The following is a 14,298-nucleotide window of genomic DNA, read 5'->3' on the forward strand; positions in this document are numbered from 1 at the left end:
AGTATGCAGTATAACTCTTTGACAACAGAATATTATATATATTCTATTGTTCAGCCTTCAGGAATCACTGAAGAAAGGAAACAATGTCCTGGGCCTAAAATGCTTTTATTGTTCAGTAAATTGGCTTTCCAAAAGAAAAAGGTATTTATATATATAACATACGTGTATATGAAACCCAGCAAGTTGAACCAAGAAACTACTTAGCTGACTCATCAGGTTGAAGGTTCAAACTACAATCAAATTGGACCTGAGTCTTCCAAAATAGGTTAATATCCTATTTCTTTTAGAGATGCAATACAAAGACATAGGGACTTTCATAGAAAAAATTATGTTACTATATAATATTTCTTAACCTGAGCACTAGCCCTGTAATCCTAAAAGTTAGGATAATGCCCAAGTTTGAAATATTTGTTTTAAAAAATTATACAATGCCATAAGATATGTTTATATTAAGGAATACTATTGGTTTATAAAATAGTATTTTAATTATTTATTTAAATTATTAATGACCTCATTAACATTCCAGTTTTCTCCTTTTCTTTCTTTGTTTTACCATATATAAATACATTTGGAACCTCTGTGCAGAGAGATAGTAGTTCAGTCTGCTTGTCTCTCTGCATCTGTTGATAACAAGTTTACATAACAGTTGCCTCAAGCAGTTTTCTGAACCCACCACAGCCCAAGGTTTACTTCTTCCATATTAGATTATTATTGCAAATTTCACTTGTCTCCATTTTGTATTTATAAATAATGCTACATTGGTTTTTTCATAATACATTTTTCTTTAATTTATAATAAAGTTCAGAAGTAATATTAAAAGTTTCAGAAGTTTGGACATTTTTGTGATACTTGATACCTATTGTTAAATTTTTCTCTTATAAATTCTCAGCAGCCTAGATGAAGCTAGATTGATCTTATGTTATTCTACTCTCTAATTTATTATTAACTTCATGTCTATATGGTTTTCTCATTATAGGATCTTTAATTTGGTGGTGGGAGGCTTAACAGAGGCAATCAGGAGTGATGACTATTCATTTTCATCTCAGCTGTACCCTTTGTCCACTTGGCTAAATTCTACTGGCATAATTAAATTCATTTGAGTCTTATGACCACAAAGCATTTTTTTGGGCTTCGGCTCAGTTAATATTTCTATATTTTTGAAACAAATTATTTTAAATCACATAGAGTCAACGTTGATTACTCTTCATTCCCTTTGTATTCATTCATTCATTCAATTGTTTATTCAAAGACCAAATGTCTAACCTGTAGTAAGAACTATACTGGATGCTGGAGATGCAGTGTTACAAAAACAATCATAGCTCTCAATCTGAACTTCTTTGAGAGCTTTCTGCACATCCACCTTCAGTAGCTTCCCATCCTCAGGATCAGTACTACTACCAGTGATAACCAGAATTGCATTTTAGAGTTTTCCAAACCTCTTGAGTCTTGACTTTCATTAAGATTGTCATGAAATCTCACCTGTCTTTAAAAACATTTTCTTTGAAATATTTCTTAATTTACGTTAAATGCCTTAAACTATAGCTTGACTGTCATAAATTGTAGGTAAAATGACTTTTCCCTAGGTTGTCAACTAATCTCCTTCCCACATCTCTCCATCTCCACATCCCTCAAAACTCAAACTACACAGTTTGGATTAACAACATTCTAGTTTATTCTGTCTCGAGGAAGGAGATTGGCAGATGGCCCTCCAATTTTCCTGAAATGGGAGAAAGAAGAAGGATACAGGGCATTAGAATATTCTAAGTATTGATTCTGGATTCTCTGCCTCTTCCATTGCTTTCTGTCTTGTAAGTGATTCAGACCTATCAGGGCTGGAATTAATATTCACCGCAAGACTGCTTTGGAAGGACTTGGACCAAAATAAAACTTTTAGGTAAACTTTGAGGAAGCATTATTCATCTATCAGCTTAACAAATACTTGGTTGAGCTCTGCTATGCTCCAAACACTGTAATAGACACTGCATCTGCCTCACTAGCTAACTGGATATATAGTTAAGCTGTTCTTCCGTTACCAAGTATCTTTCAGTTCTCAAATCTAAATGCAAACTTATTTCTATTACTTAAAATATTACCATATTTGGCTGGGCGCAGTGGCTCATGCCTGTAATCCCAGCACTTTGGGAGGCCGAGGTGGGCAGATCATGAGGACAGGAGATCAAGACCATCCTGGCTAACACAGTGAAACCCAGTCTCTACTAAAAATACAAAAAATTAGCCGGGTGTGGTGACAGGTATCTGTGTAGTCCCAGCTACTCAGGAGGCTGAGGCAGGAGAATGGCGTTAACCCGGGAGACGGACGTTGCAGTGAGCCAAGATTGTGCCATTGCACTCCAGCTTGGGTGACAGAGCGAGACTCCATCTCAAAAAAAAAAAAAAAATTTTCATATTCATTTTACCATAATGCATACTTTGTCATGGCTTTTAAGTTTCTAAGGCAATGGAAAAAGTCTAGCTAAAGGATGTTAGTTATTCAAAATTGCTTGAAGTTGCTATGTACTAGCTTATTAATGAAGCATTTAACACAGTACCTGGCTCACTAAAAGCATTTCATAAATATTGACTCACTTTCATATTATCAAACTATTGCACTTGATCATTTGACAGCAATAGAAGTTTCAAGTATTAAATGTAAAAATATTAAAACTATTTACCTACTCATTTTCACACAATAACAATGATGAAACTATTTTTTATTTTAAGTATACTTCCTCAAATTTTAATATTCAATGGGATAAAGTATACTTTAAGATTTTCTTTAATCCATAGACTCCAGACAATGAAAGAACATCAAGTCCATCCACCTGCCTGTGGCAAGAGGTGCATCCAGATTAAATTCCGATAAAAACTTACCTACTCTGTTCCCAAAATTGAAAAAAATTTCCATTCTGTGACTTCTCTCAGATCATTGAAAGCCCTTATATTTGGAAAGAATTCTTTCTAATTTCTAACATTAATATTCCTTGCCGATACTGAAACTGTTCTTTCCTTTTTTGAAATGAAATTCACTGATTCCTCACAATTCTTATAATACATGTTTACATATTTGAGGGCATTCCAAGTTCTCCATGTTCCTTTTAAGTCATAAAAAAGATTAAGCATCTCATTTATTAGATTGGGGACAAGGCTGTTGTATTACTGTGCCAGTGACAACAGTTATAGAATTTTAAAACTAATTGCATTCATTGCATTACTGGTGTGTTTAGAGAAAAATAATGAGTCCACTTGAACTGTAATACAGGATGTACTATTTTTACAGAAAGAATAGAAATCAAAGAGTAAGTGAGAAAATATGTGAGCTAGTTCAAAATGATAAGGAAAATTATAGGATAATTAAGGTATTAACATTAACATTTTAAATAACGTAGGGAGAAAATGAGAGGATAGTTTTTAAGTTGACATTAAAAAATTTGAACTGCAGCTGAAAGGGAAACTGTACATCAAATGGGAAACAGTATATTGATGTTTTATAAACATAATTGATGATTTTAATGTGGCCAATACTCATTCAATTTGTGAGTGGACAAAGAAATTAAATGACCAGAATGATGAGAATGAGTGAAGACTATGAGTTGCTGGGGAGCAGAAACCCCTCTTATTCACCAGCATATCTCCAATTTCTGTCACAAAGTAGATGCTCAATAAACATTTCCTGAGAGACCAGCAGGAGGCGTGTAGACAGACCCTGGGCTCCAAACTGAACTGATGAGCCTGGGCCACTGCTACTATGCTGCAAAACTATCTCTCGCCACCTTCCATTGCCATGTCACTTGAATCCATTCACCCTTCCTTCTGTTTTCCTTCCCTTTTATCCAATTACCTTCTTCCTTGTTCCACTACATGTTACCAAAGCAAGCCCAACTATGTTTTCTGAGAATTTTGACTACAATAGGCACCATTTCATTGCCATCAACTTCACCTGGTCCCTGTCATTCTACCTGCTATGACGATATTCTTCTCTCATTGTGTCCATTTTACTTCCTACCTCTTTTTGTTTTTTCTCTATTTGAGGTATAAATTATCAGTGCTAACTCACTGTGAGCATAAAAGCTGAGATATGCATGTGATATAATTTTCCCACATTCACAGTTTTTATGTGTCACATATATCATATCGTTATGTGATGTATGTATATATATGCCAATTATGAGTGTACATGTTTTTGTTTTGTTACACCTTCTAATGTAGTTAAAATGAAAATGCTTGTCTGAAACGTTAACTCCAAAAATTTAGTGTAGGATTTTATATATTAAGAATATCATTTTAATAATTTTATATCCAAAATAAAGTTATTAACAACTACTTCTTAGTTTAGAGGAATGTAATCTTATGGCTGTAATAAAACTGTAACACTTACCTTTTGTCTATAGGTTACTATATGTATTTGTATATATGTAGTGTGTGTGTGTGTATATATATATGTATATATATATAGACACATTTTATTTTTGTTTATCTTATATTTTGAAGGGTCACATGATAGCATCCTGTGATGCCTGTGGGGTTACAAAGCTGTGGGACTTTCGGAAGCTGTTACCTATTGTGTCCATCGATATAGGTCCAAGTCCTGGCAATGAGGTGAATTTTGATTCATCAGGTAGGATCATTTTTGTCTAATGTTTCTGACTAAGCCAATAACATTAATATTTGTTCTGAAACTATTTTGTTTCTCCTTAAATATATGTATTTCTACGTAAATGTCTGTTCTTAATATTACATTATATTACATTACATTAAGATATATTTTATCGTTACGTATAGCATGTCATATGAAAGAATTATATTCATATATTTAAAGTCAGAAATAATAGAGGTGATAATGTGTACTAATCTAGATAGCGTAGGTTTGTTAGCAGTGCCATGCAAAATGTTCAAACCTCCATTCCTCAGAATCATCATCCAAGGTAAGCAAATTCGATTTTCTAAAGGCAAAATAGCTAAGAGTAGAGAAGAACAAAAGTTTAGCAAAAATGAACTTGAAATATTTTTAGTGTAATAATTTAATGTTAAAAATTTAATGAATTACCCCATATTGTGTAGAGTTTACAACTAATTTGAGATAAACATTTATCTTATTGTTGCAATTATGTGCTGTGCATTCTATAATGTTATTATATTTAGTTTTTATTCCACAATGATATAAGTATTATCAATTAGATAAAATATTTTATCCTTGTTGATGAGGAATAGTGTAGCAGCTGATTTTATGAACCACACAATAATTCCAGTTGTCCATTTATAAGGTTAAAAATACAGTTGCATCTGCATCTTTAATGATAGAGTTTACTAAATAATGTATATATGCTATTGAATAATATATTTTTTCTTTGCTATTGTGATACATGTTTTAAACTATTTTAAGTTTTGAGAATATTTTGAATCTTTGAGCATTATTTGTGGTAAATCAAAGTTGTGGCGATAGCAAAAACTTGATTTTAGGTGAAGAAGTAAAGAACAAATAAGAAGAAAATATTTTATTTTTTTAAGATAGTCCACGTTTATTCTTTAGTCCAGAAAGTATGAATATGCCAGGAGTAATTCTAGAGCCAGAAGATAATTGTGTGTTTCTTGGGACTGGTTTCATAATATTGCCATCACATATCTGAAATTTAGAAAATGGTAAGTTTGTCTTCTTAACAAACTTTAAGTTATGTTCCCATTACAGATTGGCATATGAACCACACTAGTAACAATGGCTTCTTTAAAAATGTTTTAGTAATATTCTTGTTAAGACATTTATGGTCTGCCAGAATTAAAAAAAGAAAACACTCTTCAAAATAAAAGTCTCAACTATGGGAATTTCATCTTATATTGCAAAAGCCTATTAAAGGGTCAATTTATAGTTTTTGACATATATAATCTACATTGACACCATAGCTCTGAAGGAACTCTACAGCTTTCACTTGATTTTCATAAACATTTCACATCCTTAAATCCCTTTTTATTATCTTGAGCTAGCATTCAAGTATTTATGTCTTTGAATTTTGAACTCTGAAATTTCAAAACTTTTGTCTGTACTTCCTAATAGTAGAAGTTAAAAGGTGCTTTGAAATATCATTACAATTAATAATAGCCATATATTTTATTGTCATTAAATATGTTGCCACTTGCTCTTTGCCATCCTTGTCATCCAGCCCAAAAGTTATTTGCATACTTAGATAAACATGATTTTAAATAAATTACAGTACCTATCTTCTGTCATACAGGTCAGTCTGATTTTAAGGCCCTTGGTACATCAAACCTATTTTTTTCTCTCCATGACTGATATATACTTGGTGATACACTAATATTAAGAAAAGCATAAGAATCAGCAGTAGAACAGCAAGAAACATCAAAGACAACACATATGAATGAGGGACTCTAATGAAAACACTTTATCAGTCTGAAGGAATATGATTTCAACCTGACCTTCCCATCCCTTTGACCATTTATTTAAGGAACATACCATAATAAATTTTAGTTCCATGTGTGTGAGAAATTACTGTCATAAGGATTTTCTCATTGAATAATGAGAAATCTGTGCTTCTGTACAAGACAAGTCCTCAATGACTCTTCATTTAAAAGGTTGAAATATATCAAAAGTTGAAGAAACTGGGGAAAACAAACATAAAATATAATGAGAGAATGAAGAAAGAGGTGAAAGTCACAAAGTTAAGTGCTAGAAATTATGTTTATCTCAAGAGAGTAAAGAAGAGTGCAAATTAAGAGCCAAACAAAATTGAAATAAGGATGGGGCACATAGGTCTCTTCTAGTTGCATTTATTCAGGAAAAAAATGATTTAAAGAGAAGTGTAACAAAATTGTATCACGAAAATATGAGAATAAAATCAAATCTAATTTAGTAATCTCAAAATACACATTCATTTGAATATACCTTTATTTATTCCCAGTGGCAAGCCAATACAAGCCTATATGATGTAATCATTTTCAAAAAAAGCAAGAATATAATTGACACTATTGGCAATAATGAACATGTATTGAGGGCTCACATTAGTTATGTCTAACCATTTTTTCTAGTCAAAACTCTGTGACAGAACTAAATTGTGCAGTTATATACACCTAGCGTGTTATTTGTCACAACTTACATAATGTGAGGCCAGGCAATGGTCTGCTGTCTCCGCTGTGCTCTTGGCCTATTGAAAACACACATGTAATGTCATCATAATGTTATGTAACACATGTGGAATTATAAATAGCATCCTGTCTGAGATATTTCATATAAGGAATGTGAGTGGTTATTAGATACTTTAAGTGGCCATTACATAAAAGTTGCTAATAATATTTAATGTCTCTAGATCAGTTTAATTTAAGGGTGTCTCAAGGTTGTGAGGTGTACTGTTTAAAAAGAGTTATTTTCTTATGAAATGACAGATCTTTATAAATAAGGGATTTCTTATCACTGCAAATCCAACACAGTATAGGAATAAATTGAAAGTAGAGGTCATTAAAAGGCTGAAACTGTTATCTATAATCTTAAATTTCAAATTTTGATGTATAACAAAATTTTCTCTATTTATTAACCTCATAAGTAAATATTGTTATTGTGGATTTATAAAAGTATATATGTACTAATAAATAGTACCTTATCTGTCTTAAAATAGAGATTATTCACAGAGTATCATTTTTAAAATGTAGCTTTGGCAAAAATGTTGGAAAACCAAAGGTGAAGAAAAAGAATATAGACTATATATTTCAGACCCTTAAGTTTAATCACCTGTTCAGCACCTTTTAGACTTTAGGCACATTACCTATTTCTCCTCATGGAAATAATGGAAGAGACAATTGCCTTGCAGTGTTCTAATGTGGACTCAAAGGGATAATGATATTCTATAATAAGGAACTCAGCATCTTCATCTACTGTAGGGACCAACCCCACAGGGTCGATGGGTCTCTCCCTGTGTGCGGCGACGAGAGAGCGTAGAAATAAAGACACAAGACAAAGAGATAAAAGAAAAGACAGCTGGGCCCCGGGGACCACTACCACCAATGCGCAGAGACCGGTAGTGGCCCCGAATGTCTGGCTGTGCTGTTACTTATTGGATATAAAGCAAAAGGGGCAGGGTAAAGAGTGTGAGTCATCTCCAATGATAGGTAAGGTCACGTGGGTCATGTGTCCACTGGATAGGGGGCCCTTCCCTGCCTGGCAGCCGAGGCAGAGAGGGAGAGGAGACAGAGAGAAAGACAGCTTATGCCATTATTTCTGCATATCAGAGACTTTTAGTACTTTCACTAATTGACTACTGCTATCTAGAAGGCAGAGCCAGGTGTACAGGATGGAACATGAAGGAGGACTAGGAGCTTGACCACTGAAGCACAGCATCACAGGGAGACGGTTACGCCTCTGGATAACTGCGGGCAAGCCTGACTAGTGTCAGGCCCTCCACAAGAGGTGGAGGAGCAGTCTTCTCTAAACTCCCCCGGGGAAAGGGAGCCTCCCTTTCGCGGTCTGCTAAGTAGTGGGTGTTGTTCCCTGACACTTTTCGCTACCGCTAGACCACAGTCTGCCTGGCAATGGGCGTCTTCCCAGACGCTGGCATCACTACTAGACCAAGGAGCCCTCTGGTGGCCCTGTCCGGGCATAACAGAAGGCTCGCACTCTTGTCTTCTGGTCACTTCTCACTGTGTCCCGTCAGCTCCTATCTCTGTATGGCCTGGTTTTTCCTAGGTCATGATTATAGAGTGAGGATTATTATAATATTGGAATAAAGAATAATTGCTACAAACTAATGATTATTGATATTCATATATAATCATATCTAAGATCTATATCTGGTATAACTATTCTTGTTTTATATTTTATTATACTGGAACAGCTCGTGTCCTTGGTCTCTTGCCTCCGCGCCTGGGTGGCTTGCCGCCCACAGTCTACCATGTTTTATCCTAGTGCTGAAGGGGTCTGAGAGGTCAACTCATTCCTTTTAGGGATGAGAGAAATTAAACATATTGGTGCACAAGAAAGATGCTTGAGGCTGGGTGCCACTGTAGAAGTTTTCTAGGGAAAGCATAAATATTAATAAACAAATAATAAAAGAAACAAGGATCAAAACCTCACTTTTATGTAATATTAAAAATTGCTTAGTTAATCAGTAAAGTTATATGTAATGTGATATATACATATATATTTTAAGTCAAGATATAAACATATAGGAATCACCCCCTAGAGTTTAGCTTTTCCTGTTGCTGTAAAAAATCAGCCTCTCATACATTTAAAAAGTTGTATGTGGCACAGCATTATTTACATAATGTTTTATTATCAAATACATTGCTTGTGACAAACACAGATACATATGTATAGTAGTATATATTTATATCCCAAGTATTTGTGAAGGAATAAGTGCTCCTTTCTCATTAAACAGAAAGCCTCCTGGTAATATAATGCTACACATTTTTGTGAACATTCACTACCTAAATAATATCTCTCACCTGGCCTACTCAAAATGCCATATGTTTTATCATTCAAAAATTTATTGCTATTTCAGAAAATGTTAAATGGAATTGCGTAGTGAAAGTAATAAAAATGAACCATGAGAATTTATATACATACTTTTCCACATCTCTCATTTCACCATGTTTATGTAGTTTAGCAATATTTTTCTCTCCTTTGTAAAACTAATTCCAGGAAATTTGCAAAGAAGTCACATCCTAAGTCCTAAGAAAATGCAGAAGCTGAAGTTTGAGCCAGATGGGCACTTTCCAGTAGAAAGCTTATCAGTATCAGATCATTAAAATGAGCAAAGTTTCCCAACATTATGTTCTCCACAATCAGAACCACAATAGAAATCCCAAAATGGGATGAAAATATGACTCCATTCAAAATGCAAAAAGTATCAGACCCCCCCCCCCATTTTTTCATAACCTAACAAGATAACTCTAAAACCCTTGGTTCATATTTGATTCATCAGTTTCTTCTAGAAAAAATCTACAGTTCATCATTTTTTATTTAATAGGAAATTCGCAGTTAATTCCCTCTGATAGAAGCAGTATAGTGTAATGGAGAGAACATTTATTTAGAAGTTAGAAGCCCAAGTTTTGAATTTTCTCTCCACTACTTACTAGCAAAATGATCCTGACAAAATTTCCAAATATTTCTGAGCCTCAGATTTTTTTGTATTTAAAATGATAAAAATCTATAGGGACTTCCACTTCCAGACAAGATGTTGTAACAAAGACCAACCAGATTTATTCCTAACCTAAAACGATTGAAAGAAACAAAAATGTATGTACATATATGAAACAAGGGCTTTCAGACATGTAATATTTGGCAATAAAAAACTGTAATACCTGAGAGAGAGAAAGTAAACAAGGTGAGCCCTATGACTGCCCCAGAATATAGCCTGGAGAAAGTTTCTAGGTTTCAACTCAGGGATGAAGGGACTTTGGGCTAATTCCCAGAGTTGAAGAGCCAGTGGGTAGTCCAGGAAGGCCAAGGCAGCTTGAGTTTGCAGGGAAGGGTACAGGAGAGGTATGAGCCACACACAGAGAACTGGAGATCTGCAGAGTCCCCTCCAGTCTTCAGCTGGCTAAGAGTGAATACATGAAAGCCTAAGGCCAGAAAAAAATCTATCTTAAGCATTAGAAGGAAAATCCCAGGAGCTCACACAGGCCTCGAAATAATTTGTGTTCCCACCAACAACAATGGGAAAACCTTACAATTCAAAAAGACAGCAGGTTGGCAAACTACTGCCCATGGGCCAGCTTGGCCTCTTTTCATATATGGAGCTTTATTGGAACACAACCTCGCTCATTTATTTACATATTCTCTAAGGCTGTTTTCAAACTACAACAGCAAGGTTGAGCATTTGCAGCAGAGATATATGGCCTGCAAAGTCTAAAAAATTTACTTTTTTTTTTTTAAAGACGGGGTCCTATCATGTTGCCCAGTCTGGTCTGGAACTCCTGGGTGCAAGCAATCTTCCTGCCTCAGCCTCCTGAGAAGCTAGGAAGACAGACACGTGACACCATGCCTGGGGGTAGCCTAAAATATTTACTATCTTGCTCTTTACATAAAAATAAAATTGCTGAGTTAGAGTGCTCAGAAGAATATCGCCTCCATAGTGAAGCAACATTAACTCACACCTCTGGATCTTGTCCTACACTAAAGTCTTTTGAACCATCGTGTTGGGTCATGTATTCACCTATTTAATTCTCACCCCAACTCAGTGAGATTGTTACTCTTGCCTCTGTTTTATAGTTGAGAAAACTAAGAGACAAAGACATTAACAGGCCCACTGTCACCTAGCTGATTAAATGTGGAGTTGAAATTCAAATCCAGAGTCTAAATCCAGAGACTAAAATCTGTAAGTTTATGTTATTCTGACTCTTATTCTAATAATAGTATTTGGCTTTATATTGATACATGGCATCTGTTAGGAGAAATGATTCATTTGCTATGAATATTGAAATAGTCCCATTAATGACACTTGTGATAGTTGACTCAAAGCTAAGACATGGAATAATCCTGTTATTGACATTAGTTTTCAATTAGTTGCCTCTGGAAGAAAACACTAAAAGAGAATCTCCCTAGTATTATCTTCCAGGTTTCTGATAGGTCTTATGTGCAAGAGGCATTCTCATTACATCCGTTTTCCTCCTGGGAGCTAGAACTCCAACCTTACACTGCAGTGTAAATTCCTATTCAAGGAATTAGGGCTGAATTTAGTTCTCACCACAACTCAAAATGAAATTGTTATTCTTGCTTCTGTTTTATAGTTGAGAAAACTGAGAGACAAAGACAGCCAGCACCTCCAGAGCACTTTTTTGTCTTTTATTTAAGGCCTGGTCTGCTTAAAAATAAATATTAAAAACTGAAATAGGAAAAGAAGAAAGTGGACTGGGCCAGGCATGGTGGCTCACACCTGTAATCCGAGTACTTTGGGAGGCTGAGGAGAGAGGATCTCTTGGCCAGGAGATTAAGACTAGCCTGGACAACATAACAAGATTTGGTTTCTACAAATTTTTTTAAAAATAGGCAGATATGGTAGGACAACAGTAGTCCCAGCTACTCAGGAGGCTGAGGTGGGAGGATCCCTGAGCCCAGGTTGCAGCAAGAGGATGCCTGAGCCCAGGTTGCAGTCAACTGTAATCCTGCCCCTGTACTCTAACCTGGGTGAGTGAATGAGACCTTGTCTCTAAAAAACAAACAAACAAAAAATAATTTAAGAAGAAACAGAAAGCAGGCCAACTTGTTTTATCTCTAAAGCATAAGGCAGAGCCAAACTAAGATGCTCTTCTGAAGAACAAGCCCATTCTACCACATCTGGACACAGAACTGTAAGAGGAGAGGATAAAATACAAGAGAGAAAAGGTGACCAGGTGGTCCTTCTGAATTATTTTACAATGCCATTATTTCATTCCCTGTTGAGTGACCCTATTGTATATGCAAATCCATTTTGTTCTTCAGTAGAATTTGGGCCTCACTGATTCTGGAGAAAGGAACTGGAGAAACTGAAGGATGTCAGACTATGTGGCTCTTTGGATACACAAGTCTATGACTAATACCTGGAATGAGGTATGCTATGCTCCAGGAATCATGCTTCCTTTTTCAATCACCGCAGCACATGAGTTGGGTTTCCTTCCTCCCATTTTAAAGTTTTAAGAGATTTAATTACATGTGTATATTAATAAATACACATGTTCTTACAGTTCTGTAAAAGAATTGCATTTCATTAAAATGTAATTTTAATGTAATGTAAATTAGGAACTGTACAGTAAAAAAAACTGCTATGCTTTATCTGGAAATTTAACTATTTTTCTCTTTCATTTTGTCTTCTTATCCCCTAGGCTAGAAGCAATTTTATTTATCTGCCAGCAAGTATGGAAAATAACATATTAATAATAATGGGGACACCTTGAAAACTTTAACTAAAAACAACCAAAAATATATTAATTTAGGGATAATAGTCATAGTTGTGCAGTTTTATAACCATAAACCTGTTCTGATTTGTATAATGTCCATTCTGATTGGTTGGTGATCATGTCATATCAGTTATTAAATATTTAGACTATCCTAATGATGACTCATAAATTATGATAACTAAAATGCATTTCAATTGCATGATTTATGATAGATTAATATAAATTAAAGTTATTGACTTCTACAAAATATAATTTATTCAGGAAACGAAGTCTTGTTCCTTTCTGATATCAGGCTTGAAAGATTGTATACTTAATCTAATGATAACATCATTGCACAAATTATGAATCCTCCCTTTTGTAATTGTCTTCACAACTTTAAGCACAATGTTTTAAGGTTCCCCAATACCCACAAATCTTTTCTCTGAGTCTAGACTGAATTTTCAGAAACATCGAGAAATTATTCATGTCTCCATCAGAAAAGGACATTTGAATCAGGAACAAACGAGGGTCTAAACAGTAAAATTGTTGTTCATCAGTGATTTGTAATATGAAATTGAGTAGGACACTTAACCTCTCTTGACCTCAACTTTATCATGAATAAAATAAAGGTTTTGATTAGGCGACATTATCAATTAGGTTTACAGCCTAAGTTTTAAACAATTTCATTTTTTCCTATGTTTAGAATAATTAGAACGTGATATCCTGAGTCAAACATAATATTCTAAAATAAAATTTAAATGCTCCTCTATGCTATTTAAAACTTGAAAATAAAACATCAAAATGTAAGTAAAACATTCCACTTTTCCTCGATCCAAAACAGAAATAAAATTTAATATAAAAATATTATTTAAAAATTGAGCCCCAAACATAAATGGCAGCTGTATTGCTCAGCAAGACTAAATTGTTATTCTCACATACCTCACAACACGGTCTCTGTAGCAACAGGAATTTTGAACAAAAAAATGCATAAATTCCAACATTTTAATAAATTAAATTAATGACTGGATCAAAGTCTTCTTACAGGACTATATAAGAACCTGACTCATTCTGATTAAATCAGAGCCGAAAAATAACTTTACAAATTGCAGCATTATGCAGGTGCAGTCAAAGGAGTGTCATTGGTTAATTCCTTAATTTGGGGTAGTATTTTTAAAATAGGTATATTTATAATTTTTGTTTAGCGCTCTGATACAGTTACATAAATGTATAATTGTAATAATATAATTGGAACGCTATAGGTATAGACAATCAAAAGGTGCTTGGAAATATTTTCCTACTTAAATACCTCCTTGGAAATTGTTTACAAAGCAACTATATAACGATGCACACAGTTATATAAAAACAATTTTAATCTAGCACATGCCCAAATAATGATGAATTCTAAATTAGTGTAATCATATTTAGTGAAGATATATGTATATAAAC

The 14,298-nt window shown here is 34.3% G+C and overlaps 1 protein-coding gene across 3 annotated transcripts in view; it reads left to right on the forward strand.

The window, feature by feature from the left end:
* Nucleotides 1–14,298, forward strand: part of SPAG16 (sperm associated antigen 16) — a 1,126,826-nt gene that overhangs the window by 863,124 nt on the left and 249,404 nt on the right. For all 3 annotated transcript variants that reach the window (XM_003812510.4, XM_055109075.2, XM_055109074.2), the window contains one exon: nt 4,489–4,615. In XM_003812510.4, the coding sequence (XP_003812558.1) occupies nt 4,489–4,615 (127 nt within the window). The remainder of the gene's footprint in view (nt 1–4,488; nt 4,616–14,298) is intronic.

Source organism: Pan paniscus, chromosome 13, assembly GCF_029289425.2.
Source record: "Pan paniscus chromosome 13, NHGRI_mPanPan1-v2.0_pri, whole genome shotgun sequence".
In the NCBI taxonomy this organism is placed as follows: Eukaryota; Metazoa; Chordata; class Mammalia; order Primates; family Hominidae; genus Pan; species Pan paniscus.